The sequence below is a fragment of the Chiloscyllium plagiosum genome, chromosome 12 (genome assembly GCF_004010195.1).
Source record: "Chiloscyllium plagiosum isolate BGI_BamShark_2017 chromosome 12, ASM401019v2, whole genome shotgun sequence".
Classification (NCBI taxonomy): Eukaryota; Metazoa; Chordata; class Chondrichthyes; order Orectolobiformes; family Hemiscylliidae; genus Chiloscyllium; species Chiloscyllium plagiosum.
The window spans coordinates 51,559,965-51,579,633 of NC_057721.1; the positions used below are offsets into that span (position 1 = coordinate 51,559,965).

Below are 19,669 nucleotides of genomic sequence, written 5' to 3' on the forward strand. Positions count from 1 at the left end.
GCATGTGGTTGACATTGGCATTCCTGCTGTCTCTTCAGGTGTGAATGCTTTATTTTGACTAAAGTCAAGGCTGAGAGAGACAGATTTTAGTTTCTTGTGGACCAAGGGATCTGGAGAGCAGGTGAGAAGTGGAGTTGAAGCCAAAGATCAGCTATGATCATAGCGAATGGCAACAGGAACGTTGATTAGCTATACAGTCCATTCCTGTTCTTGTGTTAGTGATACGTACAAAGATTGGAAGGTGAACAGAGACTAAGTAAAAGCCAAACTAAGTCAAAACTGTCACACCATCTTATAATTATTATACCAAAATAAACATGCATTCTTCTACACCAGAAAACATTCATCTCGACCCAAAGCAAATTCTGATTTGATGTTTGAGTGTCAAATTCATACTTAAGTTAACTTTACTGAGTATTAGGCCTATGTAAAAATATACCTTCAGGAGATCACAGATTTGAACTTACTGATGAGGTACATACTGAGGAACCAGTGGACTCCTCATCAATGAGTGTATTGTCAGTTTCATCCAGCTCTCCATCGCTTTCGTAAGTTTGATCAGGTAAGTCGTCAAGTTTGTTGACTTCATGACTGGTTAGAAAGGGACCAGCATTATTGTTGTTGTGCACAGTACCCAATACAAGTCGCGATGAGGCAGCTACGCCAGCACTAAATGTAGAAACATCACAGCTGGAATCTGCCACTTGCTTGTTGCTTCTGCTATCATCCAGCTGGTTCTCTTGCACAGGAATTGATAGGGTCTCACTGTACAAATAAAACACAGTTAAGTTTGTCTAGCAAGTTTACTGTTAATTAAACATGAGGACAAATTACAGCAGAAGACTTGCACTTTTCTTGAAAAGCTGGACAATCAAATTATCACTTCTATTCACAAAAGTTTTCTTTATCTCCAATCACTTCCCACATCTTCGTTGATTTCAGTGCGTGAAGACAATATGCACTTATACCAAGAGTATTAACCCACAGAATGAAAAATAGACAATTGGGCATTCTTTCCAGGTATAACAAAGAATAATATAGCACAAGAACAGGCCCTTTGACCCACCAAGACTGCGCTTTTCTAAAGTAGAAACCATTTGCGTTTACACATCCGTATCTCTCTATTCCCTGCCTATTCATACATCTATCGATCTTAAGACATGGTAGTGGCTTAAAGCTAAAACTTTCCAGAAATATAAGAACTTGAGAGCTTCATGTAGTACACACATGACTCTAACATTTTCAAACTTTGGATGATTCCAGCATTTAAATAAATTCATACCTGTGAAATCTCTTCTAGAATCAACACCTGTTTGAAAATAGTGGGGTTTAGATCAGAGTGGTGCTAGAAAAGGCAGCATCTGAGGAGCAGGAAAATCGATGTTTCGGGCAAAAGCCCTTCATCAGGAATAGATGAAGGGCTTTTACCCGAAACGTCGATTTTCCTGCTCCTCGGATGCTGCTTGACCTGCTGTGCTTTTCCAGCACCACTCTGACCTAAACTCTGGTTTCCAGCATCTGCAGTCCTCACTTTTGCCTGTTTGAAAATAGGCATCACAAATTGGTCAGTTTCCCAGGATTTAGTTTGTGTCTTCCAAATGGTAAGAAAGCTGCAGTCACACACATATTTCTGCCTGGCATAATGCAAGTGACAGTGGATTCTGGAAATCTGAAATAAAAATAGAAATTGCTGGAGAAACTCAGCAGACTTTGCAGCATCTGTGGACAGAAAGCAGAGTTAATATTTCCACTCCAGTGACCCTTAGGGGCTTGAAACGTTAGCTCTGTTTTCTCTCCATAAATGCTTCCAGACTTGCTGAGTTCCTCCAGCAATTGCTCTTTTTATTTCAGACTGTACCAAAAGTGATTTTGAGAAGGGAAACAAGATGTATCTTTTATCTATAGCTGAAGCAGAAGTTTGGTCGTTTTCAAATGCAAACCAAGGACTAAATGCCTGTCTGAGACCCTATGGCAACAGTGACATGCCATGAGGATTCCTTACTATTTTGGCTGCAGCTTTCTGTAAGTTACTTACCTTTGAAAATAGAGCTGGCAGAAGATGTGATTTGTCAACTTGATTCCCAAATTCAAATCCTGATTTGGTAGCTCATTGCTAGTCAATATTATTTGCTTCTCTGGGCCTATCCCTGAAATATAAACCTCTGCTTCCATAACTCACCTTCTTACCTGCTCCTTTTCTATGTGAATGGGATCAGAAGCCCAATAACTGATGGTCCTTGGATCATTGTATAAAAGTGCAGGACAGGTATCCTGCATGGGGTGGTGCCCAAAAATAGCCATCTACCCTTCTCAGGGATAATTAGGGATAGGCCTTACCAGCAATGCTCAAATTCCACTAATGATTCAAAAAAATTTGTAGGCTAAGGAGTCCAAATTTGACACAATATTTCAACTGGATGTCAATAATATAAGAGTAGAATCATTCAGCTGCATTTGATAGAGAATGATTGTTTGTCCTTTGGAAGGAAAGTTAGTTAGAAGTTTACTTGTTCCATGTCTTGTGATGCATCATCAACTAGCTTATCAAGCTCATATTAACACAACATTGGTATGAACAGAATATGGAAGCAAAGTAATTATGTCAAAATCGGGCCAAAGTATAATCAAATTTAATCTAAGTGCAGATAAATAGGCTTTATACATGAAGGGAGGAAACTGAAAATAAATTGTTGCCAATTAAGTCCTCATGTGAAAATTGTAAGCCTATTAAAAATGAAGCTTACCATTGGTGTGGTACTCCATCCAGAGTTATATTACGACTATCCTCATTTGTTTGAGCCTGAAAAGAAAGAATATAGTTTCAGAAAATTTCATTCACACATCTTTGCTTTACTTTCCATCAAAGTAATGATTCCACATTGCGAATGAAATCTGTGTTGACATAGGGTAAAGATAATGGATCCATGCACTATGTCTCTGGATCACAGTAAATAGATTAGAGCAAACTTGTGATGATGTCTTTATATGTTTCATTACAGGGCTGTTGGCTCTGCAATTGCCATTAACATGAACTACTATTCAATAATTATCGACTCGCTAGAATTGCTGTACATAGTCTTTTGTATTTGGTCTATAACTGGTTTATCTTTTTCCAATTGTTTGATGCTTCTGACCACAAACCACATTGTAAAGTTAAGTGACTCTACAGACACATTTTCTGATGAAACTGGATTGTTGAGCACTGATTTACTACAGTTACACTGGTTTACTTGGCTTTCTCCAAGATAGCGGCCTATTATGCAGCCTATCAACACCACATGGAATTCACTACTGATATGGGTGCATGCAACCATGCTTTTCTGCATGCAAACATGTTGAAATAACACTATGCAAGTTTCACACAATTTAAATCATGGATCTGACACCAGAACCGCAAATTTGGACCACACAGTTTCTGCCAACATTGTAATGAACATTCCTGAAAAAAGAAGTTTGAAGAAACAAAGGGGGTCCTCATTGCTGTCATTTCATGGATCAGGTTCCCGGATTGCAGGTTGGTCAAATTTTATGAAACTGTTTCTATTGAAAGTGTTAATAACATGCGATCTGTTTTTGGAATTATTTTGGTACGCTTATCAGAGCATGTTGTGGCATTCTCCCAGAGATGGTAAAGGACTAGATGAGCTGTTCATAAAAGGGCTTCAACAGGTATAGGGCAGTGGCAGCAGTTTGCCTTTGCAAAATTAAAGCCAGATTCCTCCATATATCACTTAACAGTAACAGGTAGCTGTCTGATTAGTCTATCGGATGCACCAATCTTTCCATGTTCACAACTATTTAGCGATGTCCTGCATACTCCCCCCATCCCACCAACCAAGAGAACATTATACAAATCCCTTCATTTGTTCCTGATACCTGCATAAAAGGGTTGACTCAATGTCTCTATTGATGCTCCTCTGAACTAACCGTAGGCACCCTCAATGTCACAAACAAAAACCCAACTATTCCCCTTCTGTGAAATAACTTCTGAATTCTTTTAAATGGAGCTTTGGAATTCAACAACGTGAATCTGAACCTGGTACTATCCTACTGTAACGGTCTATTTTGCTGTCACCACTCATTAGCTAGAGATCTCATGATAAAAACGGCAAGAACTTTGCTCATAATTGCAAGGTGTTTGCAAATCTCTTTCTGTGAACTGTTTAAAAACGTTAAAATAAAAGATCAATCACAACTGTAAAAAGCGTGGAAATAGTTCATGGAAATTGGTCATTAGAAGTAACTTAGGGTTGTGTGGTGTTTCCATATGCAGTTAATTAGGACTAGGAATGCAGAAAGCAAATATGAAGGAATTATGTCAAAATCTGGCTAAAAATAGGACAGAATAAAATCTAAATGTACAGAAAAAATTTATACATGAAGTGAGAATCCTGAAAATGAATTTCATCAATAATAACTTTGTCACAGTGCTTAATTAAGAAGGCACCTTGTTTGTTTTTGAATGCTGTATCCTGACCTGTGTTTTGAATGTCATTAAAATACATAAATAATCACTTAATGTCTATTTTGAATTGCCATTTTGATTTTTAGCTCAAAACACACTTCTTTAATAGCCAATTAATAACACAGGTTACCTTTTTACTTCTAGACTTCTTCTTTTTCTTCTTAGACTTGGCTTTGAGTACCTACAATAAGACAAAAGAAAATGACCAAACAGTGACATTTAGCCTTCACCTGAAATATTTTACCAGCTTTCAGTTCAAAATTGGGGACCAAGTGGACAGCTTTTGAAACAGATGGGTAATGCAAATTTGCACAGGGTGATGTTGGCAACAATTTCCTCTACACATAAAACCGTAAGATATAGTAGCAGAGTTAGGTCATTTTGTCCATATAGTTTGTTCTGCCATTTGATCACGACTGATATGCTTCTCAACCCCATTCTTGAGCCATCTCCCATAACCTTTGGCCCAGCTTACTAATGAGGAACCTATTTTTTCTGTCTTAAATACACTCAATGACTTGGCCTCCACATCCTTTTGTGGCAATGAGTTCCACAGATTCACCACTCTTTGGTTAAAGAGGTTCCTCCTCATCTCAGTTCCAGAGGGTCATCCCTTCACTGAGGCTATGCCCTCATGTCAGAGTCTCTCCTATGAGTGGAAACATTTTCTCCATGGCCACCCTATCTAGGCCCCTGTATTAAATAAGTTTCAATGAAATCTCTGCTCATCCACCTAAACGTCTTCAAGTACAGACCCAAAGTCTTCAACTACTTCTCATATGAAAACCCATTCATTCCCAGGATAATTCTAGTCTTCCTCCTCCAAGGCCATCACATTCTTTCTTAGAAACATATTCCCAATGCAGTCTGACCAGAGTCTTATACAGCCTCAGCTCCTGTATTCAAGCCTTCTTGAAATCAATGCTATCATTGCAGTACCTTCCTAATTGCCAATTGAATCTGCATGTACCTGCCAATTTCAATCCGGGCCACAAGCTCATTTACCTTGTTTTGTATACTGTGCACATTTAACTGGAACCCCAGCTCATTTACATACTACCTTGAATTTACCTCTTCATCCTGAAAAAAACAGATGATGTAAATTCAGAGCATGTATCTGGTAGCTGCAGCTTTCCACTCATTGTCCCTACAGTCACCCAACTCTAACTTCACCAGTGTCAACCATGTGGAAACAGTATCCTTCAGTCAGCATCACAGTAAAGCAGTCTGGGGTGTCCTACAGTCAGTTCTTGTTAGAAAAAAAGTGACATCAAGTTTGTTGGCTGAAGATTACCTGAGGAGTTGAAGAGATTATTTACTTGAAAAGCTGGAGATACAAAGAAATGGGTGAAGGAGCATTGCGAAGCAAGATTGCATAAATCACGGCAGGACTCGAGGCCTACATCACGTATCTTGGGAGTTGGGGAGGTAGTGGGATCTGTGAGGGAGCAGTGTGGAGCAGAATTATATAAATCATGTCCGAAGCACGAGGCCTACATTATTGAGTTTGGGAATCGGGGAAGGTAGTGGGATCTGTGAGGGAGCTTCTCAGGGGATAGCTGTAAAAGAATTATACACCAATTAGCCTACCATTGGTAGTGGGGGAAATGCTAGAGTTTACTATAAAAGACATGATAATAGAACATTTGGAAAGCATTAACAGGATTGGACAGAGCCACAATATGATGTTCTTGTTACCAATATGAATAAAAAGCTTCAGAACATTATTGCTGGAAGTAGGTTAACACAGGATGTGACAAATACATACAAAGAAGATTGCAGACTGAGCAACCTGAATGTAAGAAGATAAAATCAAAGAGACGCAAGGTCTACCTTTAATTGGCTGATTAATAAATAATAGTGACCTAAGTGACAAAAGGAAGCTGCAAATGGAGGAAATGACAATGAGCATAGTAGGGGAAATCAAAACAGGTTTGAAAAATGGGGAATAGTGTCTCGAACCAGAGAAGCATTAGAGCACAGAATTCCCTTGCATTCTTTACCCTGGCCAAATGATTAATCTGGAGGGAATTCCATTTGCCACTTCTCTGTCCATTCTCTGGCATCATCCACAGTCAACGTGCATCCATTTCACAATCAATTATCTGGCCAATATATGTGTAATGTACAAGTTTCTCAATTGTGTCTAACATGTAAATCTAAATCATAAATGTATATCACACCAGCAAGGGACCAATACTGAACCCTGTGAAACAAACTGGAAACCACGTTCCATTAACAAAAATATGCCTTTGTTCCCTGTAACTGAGCCAATTTTGAATCCAACGTGCCACATTTCCCTGTATCCATGGGTTTTAATTTTTTTGGACCAATCTGTCATTTGGGATCTTGTCAAGTGCCTTATTAAAATCAGTGTAGCTATCATCCACTGCACTACCCTCAACAATCCACCTTGTTACTTTCCGAAATAAATGCAATAGCAAAGCATGATCTTTCCTTAACAAAACTGTGCTTAGATATGCCTGATTAATCCATGCATTTCCACGTACTAGTTAATCCCAACTCTTATGATTTGGATGTGAATTCAGGAGGCAAAGTTTGTTGATTACATCAAAATTGGTGGTATCATCGTGAATGAAGAAGGTTATCTAGGATTACAAAAACGTCTTGATCAACTGGGCCAATGGACAGAGGAGTGGCAGATGGAGTTTAATTTGGATAAATGAGAGGTATTACATTTTAGTAAAACAAACAATGGGCAGGGCCCTGGGTAGTGTTATTGAACAGAGAGACCTAGGGGTTCAGGTACACAGTACTTTGATAGTTGCATCACAGGTACACAGGGTGGTTAAGAAGGCATTTAGCACACTTGCCTTCATTGCTCAGCCCCTTAAGTATAGGAGTTGGGACCTCATGTTGAGGTTGTACAAGATGTTGGTGAGGTTGCTTTTGCAGTACTGTGTACATTCTGGTTCCATTGCTATAGGAAAGATATTATTAAATTGGAGAGGGTTCGAAACAATTTACAAGGATGTTGGAAGGTTTGAGTTATAAGGGGAGGTTGGATAGGCTAGGACTGGAGCATAGGAGGTTGAGAGGTGACCTTATAGAGGTTTATAAAAATCACGAAGGGCATTGATAAGGTGAATAGCAAAGATATTTTCCCTAGGGTGAGGGAGTTCAAAACTAAGTGGTGTATTTTTAAGGTGAGAGGAGAATGAAGGGATTGAGACGCATTTTTTTCCAGATAAAGGGTGGTTCACATGTGGAATGAACTGCCAGAGGAAGTGGCAGATGCAGGTACAGTTACAACATTTAAATAACATTTGGATAGGTACATGAATAGGAAAAGTTTAGAGGGATATGGGCCAAATGCAGGTAATTGGGACTAGTTTAGTTTGGGAAATTTGGTCGGCGTGGACAAGTTGGACTGAAGGATCTGTTTCTATGCTGTATGACTGAGTCCTGCGTTGCCTCATAGCTTTCCTCTTATCTTCTGTACCTGAAGATCCCTTACCCTTTCCATACTCTGTCCTATTACTTGTACTGGAAACTTTAATACTCTCTGCGGAACACTCCCCTCTTTAACTATTTAAAGGTCTTTTTACTACCCTATTTAGCCTTTCAACAAGGACCTATTAGCTGCACAGTAGGCAATTCTAAAGCTGTATATGGATGTATAAAAATTCTGATAGCAGGCCTCTCCTCAATGTTGTAGCTGTTAGGCAAGATGCAGCTGATCAAATGTGTAAATGATGCAACGTTTGTAAGACACACGTCACGTCTGCATTAAATAGTACATGTTGAGCTGCAAGATTATGTCTTTTGTACTGCAGCATTACTACAAATGTCCTTATGGTGGTGCAAAGTATGTTTCCTTGCAGTAGCAATACAAAATGAACTGATTCAAATCAAATCAGTATAATGACCTTTTTAAGAGGAAACAAATTTAAATGGATCTTTCACAGTCAAAGAGACTTTCTCTTTCTCTTCCTTCACATGCTAGACGTGAAAGAACCATGTCCTATTAGCATGGTCATAGCTACCTAGTTCCCAAACTTGACCATTGAAAATTTATAAAAGGGGCATCTTACCAGTGAGTCATCATCACACTTCAAGTCAGTTGGCTCCATTGTTTGCTGTTTTGTCTCTTGTGGAGCAGTAAGTGCAGGAAGGCCAGTTGCTGAAAGATTTAACAAATTGTCAGCCTAATATCACTGGTGATGTATAAGGATTAGGTTTCTCAATTTCAGGAACACTAGCGCACTGGTTAAACAAACATGTTGGTGATTCTGTTTGCAATAATGAAACAAAATTGAACAGTACCCACTCTCAGTTATTATCAAATCATAAATCAAATCAAATCATGCTGACAAATTATGCTTCGACAAAACTAATTCTAAAACAAAACTGTAATTTAAAGAAATTGTCCTTCTGAAAGTGGCAGGACAGACTACCCATGAAGTTGTGCTGACAAAGCATTCAGGTTTGATAAACATAGAAAACAGGAGTAGTAGGCCATTCAGTCCTTCCAGCTTGCTCCACCTCATTAAAGATTATGGCTAGTCATCCAATTCAATAGACAATCCTCACATTTCCTCCACATCCTGTGATCCCTTTAGCCCCAACTTCTTCTTGAAATCATGCCATGTTTTGGTCTTGACTGCTTTCTGCAGTAGCAAATTCCCAGGCTCAATACTTTCTGGGTAAAGAAATTTCTCCTCATCTCAGTCTTAAATGGTTTATGCCAAATTCTTAAATTGTGAGAGTCGTGATCTGATACTCTCCTGCCATTGTGAATTTTCTTCCTGCATCTTCTCTGTCTACATCAGACTACTGTTCATAGACTTTGGTTCGGCATTTAAACTATCGTTCCTCAGTACTTGATTGGAAAGCCGAGTCTGCTGGGCCGAAATACCTTCCTTCGTAACTGGATCCTGGACTTTCTGACTGGGAGACCTCGGTCACCATCACACTGAGCACAGGGGCTCCCCTGGGCTGTGTGCTCAACAGACACAACAAGTGTGCAGCAATGCATAGGTCAAATTATATCAAGTTTGCTGATGATACGACTGCAGTCTCATCATAACGAACAACGAGTCAGCATACAGAGTGGCGGTGGAGTGGCTAACGGACTGGTTCAGAGCCAACAACCTTTCTCTGAACATGAATAAGGTGAAAGAGATGGTTGACGACTTCAGGAGGGCACGGAGTGACCACTCTCCATTGGACATAGATGGCTCTCCTGTGGAGATCGTAAAGAACACCAAATTTCTTGGTGTCCACCTGATAGAGAATCTCACCTGAACCTTGACCATCAGCTCCATAGCCAAGAAAGCCCAGCAGTGTATCTACTTTCTGCACAGGCTGAGAAAATCCCATCCCTCCCCCCCTCCTCCCCAACCCCCCCCACCCCATCCTCACCACATTCTACAGAGGATTCATTGAGAGTACTCTGAGCTGCTGCATCACTGCCTGGTTCAGGAAATGCACTGTCACGAATCATAAGACCGAACAATGGATAGTGAGGACAGCTGAGATGATCATCAGGGTCTCTTTCCCCTCCATTACAGACATTTACACTACACGCTGCATCCAAAAGGCTAAGGGCATTGTGGAAGACCCCACATACCCCTCACTCAAACTCTTCTCCCTCCTGCCATCTGGCAGAAGATACCAGAGCATTGGGGTTCTCACAGTCAGACTGAGCAACAGCTTCTTCCCCCAGGCCATCAAGCTCCTTAAACACAGTATAATGGAGCTCCTTCCCACCTGAAATTCTTTGCGTGACTTTGAATTGCCGCTAGAAAAATGTCTATTATTTATCATTCTTCTAATACACTAACTTGCATGGTTTGCAATTCCTATACACTTTACATTGTGTAAGAGGGTGTAGTTTGTGCTGTCCATATAACACCTTCGGTCCTGGAGGAATGCTGTCTCGTTTTTTTTTTAAACTGTATCAGATGTATACAGTAGAAATGACAAATAAAAAGCTACTACTACTACTACAAGTCCTGTTACAATTTCATAGGTTTGTGAGATTCTCCTTCATTCTTCTGAACCTTTCAACCTACTTCCTAACTCCGTAAATTGTGCTTTTAGGATCCCATCCTTTTTTCTTTTACCTTGTGTTATCGTACCAATGTATACCATGTTCTGCAGCTACTTGGAGACATCCTTGACCTTAGCACCAAATGTACCATCCAGGAATCCTGTTTGTGCCCAAAGAAATACCCGTCTGTCTATCTCTCTTACACCAGTATCCCCACAGTCTTTACTCTTCCCCTGTGCGGCAGAGTCAGCACTGCTGCAATAAATGTGGCCGTTGTTGCTTTACTGAGAGGCCACTCCCCTCAACAGTATCCAAAGAGTTATGTCTGTTGTGCATATTATTTATCATGTACCATGTTATGAGACCTCCTAAGTTTCTCCAACATTTTCTGTGTTTGTTTCAGATTTCCAGTATTTCTAGTATTTTGCTTTTATAGACACTTAGGTTCCTGAGAGGATTTTGACAAAGTGGAGAGGAGTTTCTCCTTAAAGACTAAGACTTAGGAACACAGTTAATTTTAGAATATTTTGAAGGTGGAGGTAGATTGTTTACTACAGAAGGGTCTCAAAGATTTTCAGACGTAGACAAAATTGAGGCAATAATTAAATCAGCTATAACCTAACTAAAAGATATTGCAAGGTTGAGTCTTCTATTCTTAAATTGTACGTATCACGTCGGTCTGCCAGCCACTTATGGTCAAAGGTCTGCAGGTCAAGAGTTGACCTGTTCAGTCACATGAAGATCCACGGAGGAACTTATAACCCTGAGTAGCTATCTTACTCGAACTCAGAGACAGCACACAATGATGATAATTGTTTTAATGTGCCATGATAAATCCAACTTGTCCCCAGTGCTTAATTTTTGGCAGAGATAATAAAACTGAATAAGCACATTACTGAAATGTTGTGCTAAGAATCATTAGTACAGCCAACTACTTACTGTTTGTTGATATTTCTTTTTTTGTCTGTACTGATGTCTCTATCAAATATTGAAACAGAACAAATTAGAGATTTTTAATAGTTACGGATTGCCTGAAAGTGCGTGCGACAATTTTCAGCCCTCAAGCTACATTTTCACATTGTACTTTTGAATTTATTGATAATAGCAAATTAAGCAAGTTGGCTTTTTAGCATATACAGTAGCTTGGCCAATTCTAAACATTACTCAATAATCAGTCAGTCAGTCAGTCATAGTAGTTTAGTCAGTATGAGAACGCAGCAGAATGAGGAAAAGGCGGAGTCAGTTAGTAGGAGAAAGCAAAGACTGCAGATGCTAGAGATTAGACTTGAGTGTGGGTGCTGGAAAAGCACAGCAGGTCAGGCAGCATCTGAGGAGCAGGAGAATCGATGCTTCGGGCAAAAGCCAACTGTACTGTTGAACATTTCGATCAAAGTGGAAAGTTAATGCAAAGTGGGACAGTGGTGCTTTAATTAGGGTATACTGCAAGAAGTAAAAACTTTCCTGATCGAGAGGTCAATAGGACAGGATAAAAGGCATGGATTGAGAGGCCAGTCCACAGTGAGAACAGTGGGAGAGTGTGCAGTCACAAACCATAGTATGATACGAATGGAGGGAAAGATGCTTATTAAATATTAGATTCATACGGTGGTTAAAACAATTTTAGTGTATATAAATGAAATATCATTACAGTGAAGTGTAAAGAGCAGGGAATCTCGAGTAATTAGTTTATAAGTTAAATACGATAGTGATGGCAGGATAGGTAATGTGGAAACTGCTGGACAGCAAACTGATCCACAGCAATTACGTCTAGAGAAAGGTTGGCAGCTCAAGCAACTTTGGATGTGAATCAAGAAACTGGAGTCTCAGCTGCAGGCAGTGCATCAGAGAAGGGGAAAGTTACCGCGACAATTTGCTTCAGAAGGCAGTCACACTCTTCAGATTATGTACAATCAAAATTGGTCTGTGATCAGGGGCACAAGGCTGTGACTGCATGTGAGGCAGTTATGAGGACCATGAGTGTTAAAACTGAGGAGCCTTGGTCCCAGCAATAGTATACAGGGGTGTGTAGGTTAGATGCATTAGTCAGGGGAAATGTAGAGTAATAGAGTAGGGAAATGGGTCAGGGTGGGTTACTTTTTAGAGGGTTGGTGTGGACTCGTGGGGCCAAATAGCCTGTTTCCACACTATAGGGATTGTATGATGCTATTCAAATGTAAGGAGGAAATAGGAATTTGATTGGATAGACGTGAGGGAATAGACTAGTCTCTGGAGCCATTCACAAGTGTCTTGGACTGAAGAAGAAATTGGACAAAGAGGAAAGGCAGGATCCAATAGCCCTCATCCACGCTGGTACCAACAACATTGTTAAGACTGGAAAAGAAGTTTTGCTGAAATATTTTAACCAGTTAGGAGCTAAATCAAAAGGGAGAACCTTCCAGGTAATAATTTCTGGATTACTACCCGAGCCATGGGTAAACTGGCATAAGGTAAATAAAGTAATGGAGTTATTTTGAGGTTGTACAAGATATTGATGAGACGTCTTCTGGAGTATTGTGTCCAGTTCTGGGGTTGCCCTGTTATAGGAAAAATATTACTAAGGTGGAGAAGGTTCAGAAGAAAATTACCAGGCTGTTGCCGGGAATAGAAGATTTGAATTATAAGGAGAGGCTGGGACTTTTTTCACTGGAGTGCAGAAGTTGAGGGGTGATCTTACCCCTCATGATTTTATAAACCTGTGTAAGGTGAATTGCAGATGTCTTTTCCCTAGGGTGGGGAATTTCAAGATTACAGAGTTTTTTTTTAAGGTGAGAGGACAAAGGTTTAAAAAAGGACATATGGGGAAGCTTTTTTTAAAAAAACAGAGTGGTTTGTATGTAGAATGAACTGTTAGAGGATGTGGTGGAGGTGGGTACAGTTACAATGTTTGGATATTTAGATAAGTACATGAGTAAACAATGTTTGCAGGGATATAGGCCAAGCACAGGCCAGTTGGGACTAGTTGCTTATGGTCAGCATGGAAAGGTTGGACTGAAGGGTCTGTTTCCATGCTGAATGACATAACTCAAAACAAATGACTCAAAAATTAATGTGGGTGAAATGGATTTCATTTCATGGAGCACCAGTACTGGGTAAAAGGGAACTATTCTGGTGGGATGGGGTTCACTTGTACTACCCTGAGATGAGTGGGGAAAATTGTATAAACACAAAATTAATTACTCTTCCTTTGAATGTATGTGTATTAACAAAATACAATGCATTAATGACACAAATACAGGTTAACAGGCATGATCATTACAAAGACATGGTTAGAAAATCACGTTAGAAACTAAATATTCAGGGGTATGACAGTGTTCAAAAGGACAGGCAAGAAAGAAAGGTTTGTGGGGTAGCACTGTTGCTACAGGATAGAATAAATACCATAGCAAGAAATTGAGTTTCTTGTGGGTAGAGGTAAGAAATAAAAAGGAAAGACGACACTAGTAGGAATAATCAACAGGGCAGGAGAAAGTGAGGTCTGCAGATGCTGGAAATCAGAGCTGAAAATGTGTTGCTGGAAAAGCACAGCAGGTCAGGCAGCATCCAGGGAACAGGAGAATCGACGTTTCAGGCATAATTTCTCATTAAAGCAACACATTGAAGGGCTTATGCCCGAAATGTCGATTCTCCTGTTCCCTGGATGCTGCCTGACCTGCTGCGCTTAATCAACAAAGCCCTCAACAATAGCTCGAGAGTGTGGTGCTGGAAAAGCACAGCAGGTCAGGCAACATTTGAGGAGCAGGAGAATCGACATTTCCAGCATAAGCCTTTAATGAGGAATTATGCCTGAAATATCGATTCTCCTGCTCCTCGGAAGCTGCCTGATCTGCTGTGCTTTTCCAGCACCACACTCTTGACTCTAATCTCTGGCATCTGCAGTCCTCACTTTCTCCTAGCTATGAGAATTATGTAAAATTTTAGAATAAGGGGCTACCGTAATTTAAATAAAACAAATTTTAAAAGCGAATAAGCATTTACAAAAGAAAGAATACAAAAATGATACCAGGATGTCAAACAGCAGGGAAATAAAATTAGATAAACCCTAGTTGAAAAGGTTATTGTGGGGATATAGGTAAAGTAGTGTTACTTCTGCAATTATAATTACTTATGCAATTATAATTACTTATGCAAGGTAAATGAACTCACACCAGTGTGTAATTGCTTCTTGTTGAGTCAACTAGAATGCAAACTATGTGGAGGAAATACATAATTGTTTTTGTATTAGCTAAAATTGTATACAAGAATGAAACATAACTGCAAAACAATGGTAGATGTTACAGACAAATAGATAAGATGCTGTGAGGATGTAGGTTAAGCCAGATATGCTTGCACAAGCAGTAGTTATAAGCATCTGTTTCCCACTTTTACAGAAACACAGGAACAAACCCCAATTAAAAGGTCATAAGGATCAGCATGGTTGGGGAAAGCACAGATGGAGGGAGTAGATAATGGTGAAGAAAGGATAATACCCAACAATGGGCCACAGCGGGATGTGGTCAAACGGCCTTGAGAGGCCAGAAATAAGCATTTTGTCACAGACAAGGCCGGATAAGGCAAGAGATAAACAGGAGTAATGGGTGCCGGTCTTAGAGAAGTGGAAGATGTAAACGGGGAGGAGCAATGGGATAAAAGAAAGGAACCAAATTACATAAATATCGTGTATTCGTTGAATTCAGTGTGTTTGTGTGTCCCTGCCTTGTAGACAGTGGACATCGCACCCTCTTGCAAGGGTAAAATAAATGACACTACTGATTCAGATCTTGTCTTGGACTGAAATTATTGAAGTGAGTGAGCTTTGTTTCTCACAGTTATGAATAGGATGAATGGCCTTCTGCCTTATAATCTATGATCAATGGGACCATTCAGTAATACTTGACCAACACATGCTTTCTGAATACTTCAAAAGACTACTTCCATCTAATTATAAAAACAATTCTCTTCAATTTCATTTGTACTGTACCTGGTTGGAAAAGTGACAACAGCATCTGCATGACATCTGCTACAGGTTTGCCCAGATAACTGGCCAGTTGATGGTGATCCTCCCAGAGATTTTCAACAGGACAGTTTTTAAGTTGCTTTAACAATTTGCAATCTGCTCCTAGGCTCACGAGGACTTCTGTGATTTTGTCCCATTCAATGGTAAATTCAGGTTCCTCGATTCCAGTGTTCAGAGTTTCAAAAAGGAGCTGGTTTCGCAAGTTAGAAAGGCGCAATACAGCAGCACTTTTGCTCTGATCATTTGGCAATGGCTCAGCATCCCATCCACCGCGTGGTGCAGGAAGGATCTTTAAGTGTCTAATAAGTGATGCCAGTAACGTGATATCAAATTTCTTGGAGTTGGGCTGTTCATTGTTAGGTGGGTAAAGCAAGCTCCATTCACCGGAGTTAAGTGCAGATCGAGATGAACCCTTGTGATAAGGCTCTAGGATGCGTTTATTTTTCAGTAATTCCCTTTTCAGTATCTGAGGTGGTACAGCTCGATCAAATATCCGCAAAAGGACCTCAGTTCCCTTTATTATAAGTAGATGAAGGAGACGGTAAAATAAAGAATAATCCATATTCTGGGAAAGAGGATCCGCAGGCAATATAGTTCCAAAATTAGGGACATGGCCTTTGTCTAAATTCAGTAAGCATCACATTAGTTGAAGAATAAGAAAATAATCAGTTTATCATACATATAGGTAACTGTTGTAATACTATGATTCCACAAAAGTCATATACAAAAGTTAATGGAGATCTGTCATTTTCAGTTAATCTTTCACTTTATCTTTGAATATACAAGATTTATATATGAAAACTAAGCCAGCTTTCAACAAAACTAGTATATTATCTATTTATTTATTCCAGTTAATTCTACTCAATCAACAGTAGGTTTGGATCAACAAAATAAGAACCTTCAAATACACTGCTTTCAGTTAAATATGCTAGCTGTTCCATGATCAATATAGCATAGAACCTTTAACCAACAGTATTGAGAGTGGAAATGAAATTGGGAATTGCTGCCAGTTTCGAGGACAGCAGTTTCCAATTATTTCTGAAAACAACATTACATCTTCTACTTGTCTCACTTGCTGTGGATCACACACCACCTACCTGCTCAACTTTCTGCAAATCTAGTAAATATTTTCAAGTCAACCTGTTAAGACATGTTATTACACTTCTGGAGAAGTTGGGGCTTGAACCCAAGTGTCCTTACTCAGAAGTAGGGTCACTACCACCACACTATAGGACCTTATCTACAAATCTGACAGATACTTTCTGATCAACTTGGTCATAAATGCTATTACAGGTACACACTTCTGGACCAGGTGGAACTTGAACCCAGGCCTCCTGTTTCAGGAGCAGGGACACTATCATTGCATCACCAGAGCCCTCTCCAATAACGTGTTACAGGCAGGAACAGAATAGCACTCAGGTGCAGACAACGTAATGCAAATATGTAAAGCATGGCCTCTGCTGTGTTTGATGCTAATTGAACACATTAGGGGCTAAATGCAGGGCAGCTGATATCCAGTAGAACAAGACAATTATTTCAATTTCCAGCATCCACAGTATTTTGTTTTTATTACTGCAAGACGGCTATTGTGATTTTCTGGGTAATTACAGAAAGAGGGCTTGCTTAAAAGCTGGCAGTATGAGTAATATATGTTTCATCAATTGAAACAAACTCATCCAAAGACCACTTTCATGTTACATTCTTTCTATTTGTGAAAAAATCCTGAAGTCTGCTACTGCAATTCTTTGCTTCAACCTGTCACTGCTCCCTGATGAAATCCAGGCAGCCTGTCTCCCATGGTAAATGAGGCTGGTTCAACACTATTTGTGTTGAAAAGTCTCATGAGCTAATGAAATCCAACCTCTCTCCTCAGCTCCCACTGCACTCCCACCTCAAAACCTGGAAATGTTCCCTCATCAAAAAGGTGGAAATTGGCAGAAAGTCTAGGCCATTGTGTTCATGGAAACGGAAATATTTTTCTCTAATTTGGGAGTTCTAATTAAAAACTTTGACTGTAGATAGTGAGTTTTCATAAGATTACTTTAGCAAAGCCTTTGACAAGATTCTGCATGGTAGACTAATGTTCTTTAGGGAAGGAAACTGCCAACCTCATCTAATGTAGCCTGCATGTGACTCCAGACCCACAGCAATGTGATTGACTCTTAACTGCCCTCTGGACAATTAGGAATGGGCAATAAATTCTGGCCTAGTCTGTGATGCCCTCATCCCCTGAATGAATTAAAAAAAAGTCAGGGTGAGCTTGCCAATTAAATACAAAATTGTCTTAAGGGCAGAAGACAGGGTGATGGTGGAGGGATGTTTTTCAGACTGGAGGCCTGTGACCAGCGGTGTCCCATAGAATTGGTACTGGGTCCACTTTTGTTTGTCATTTATATCAATTATTTAAATAAGAATATAGAAGGCATGGTTAGTAAGTTTGCCGATGACGCCAGAATTGATGGTGTAGTGGACAGTGAAGAACGCTATCTCAGATTGCAAAGAGATCTTGATCAATTTGGTTAATGGGACGAAGAGCGGCAGAAGAATTTAATTTGGATAAATACAAGGTATTGCAATTTGATAAAACAAACAAAGACAGGACCTATACAATTAATGGTAGGGCATTGGACAGTGTTGTAGAACAGAGACGGAGGGGTTCAGGTAGATAATTCTTTGAAATTTGCATCACAGGTAGACAGGGTGGTTAAGGCGGCATTTAGCATGCTTGCTTTCATTGCTCAGACTTCGGAGTATAGGATATGGCTGTTCAAGACTTTGGTGACCTCTTCTGAAGTACTGGAGAGGTTTACAAGAGATTTATCAGGAGATTGCTGGGGATGGATGGTTTGAGTTATAAAGAGAGGCTGGATAGGCTGGGACTTTTCATTTCCTCAAGCATGGGAGGTTGAAGGGTGACTTCTAGGTGTTTATAAAATGATGAGGGGTATAGATAAGATTATTATTAGGTAGCTTTTTCCTCGGGTGGGGGATTTAAGGGGTATAGTTTAAGGTGAGAGAAGATAGATTTAAAAAGACACTGGGGCATTTTTTTTGTTTTACACGGCTTGTGTGGATGACCTTCCAGAGGAGGTGATAGATGGGAGTATAGCTACAATGTTTAAAAGTCATTTGGATAAGTAAGTGAATAAGAAATGTTTGGAGGGATATGGGCCAAGCACAGGCAGGTGGGACTAATTTAGTTTGGGATTATGGTCGGCATGGACTGGTTGGACCGAGGTCGGTTTCCATGCTGTGTGACTCAGAGATAAATTGGACAGGTTGGGTGGCCTAACTGGTGAAATCTTTCCCCTCAGTTCCAATCTGAGATCACTCAACAGCCTCAATATGAATACATCACACCTCTATGGCACCATGCTTTCCAGCAGCAGAAATACTTGTCACTGCCAGGACCTCCTAGGATAGGATCGGACTGTGGCAAATTTAATACCTAGTTTGTACACCAGGTCAAGTGCTGCCAGCAATGAGGAGCCCTTCACGTACACATAGAGTGAGGGAAACAAAAAAAAAGCTTCCGAGGATGTAGGTGGGTTGGACGAAATTTAATTGGAAATGGAAGCTGACATTCGTAAATGTATTGCTACTTTACATCATCAACTGTCTAATCAGCTGTCTGTAATAACTGCAGCTATAAGAATAAAGTTAAAAAGACTACCCATCCTTCATGTCATACCACGCTAAAACCCTAAGGGAGTGCTACATTTTTCTTAAAGCCCAACACAGCAGAACATCTTATCATTGTTCAATGTGAGAGTATCATATGCTGGAAAGCCTTCAGACAGTTATAAACATTAATTTTTATTGAATACCAAGGCAAAGAACAAACAGACAAAAAAAAAAGCTGCATTTGTTTCTGGGAGTAACAGAAGCTTGTCTTTCAAGTAGGAGCAAATTCTAAGTCAATGAATGATACAATTCAAATCTGTTGGAAGAGGGTGTCAACCAAGTACTGAATGGCTGGTTCGTCTGAAGCTGCAATGTTCTAGCATAGTGAAGATGACGTTTCTTCAGCTCAACGTCCTCCTCAAAAACTGCTGCTGCTCTCCCAGCTCTTCAGGGGCCATTACAACTGGGGCCATGCAAACTCCACACAGACAGTTGCCCGAGGTGGGAGTTGAACCCGGGTCTCTGGCGCTGTGCCACCATGCCACCCAACCACTGTGCCACCCCAGGCTAC

The 19,669-nt window shown here is 40.1% G+C and overlaps 1 protein-coding gene across 5 annotated transcripts in view; it reads right to left on the bottom strand.

Annotated features, from left to right (window-relative positions):
* LOC122555254 (E3 ubiquitin-protein ligase DZIP3-like) overlaps positions 1-19,669 on the bottom strand; it is a 114,733-nt gene that overhangs the window by 29,462 nt on the left and 65,602 nt on the right. For 4 of the 5 annotated variants that reach the window (XM_043701056.1, XM_043701054.1, XM_043701055.1 and 1 more), the window contains 6 exons: positions 15,439-16,095; positions 11,421-11,459; positions 8,521-8,609; positions 4,596-4,646; positions 2,745-2,800; positions 468-765 (listed from right to left, as the gene is read on the bottom strand). In XM_043701056.1, the coding sequence (XP_043556991.1) occupies positions 468-765; positions 2,745-2,800; positions 4,596-4,646; positions 8,521-8,609; positions 11,421-11,459; positions 15,439-16,095 (1,190 nt within the window). The remainder of the gene's footprint in view (positions 1-467; positions 766-2,744; positions 2,801-4,595; positions 4,647-8,520; positions 8,610-11,420; positions 11,460-15,438; positions 16,096-19,669) is intronic. The other variant, XM_043701058.1, reaches the window with a different exon arrangement.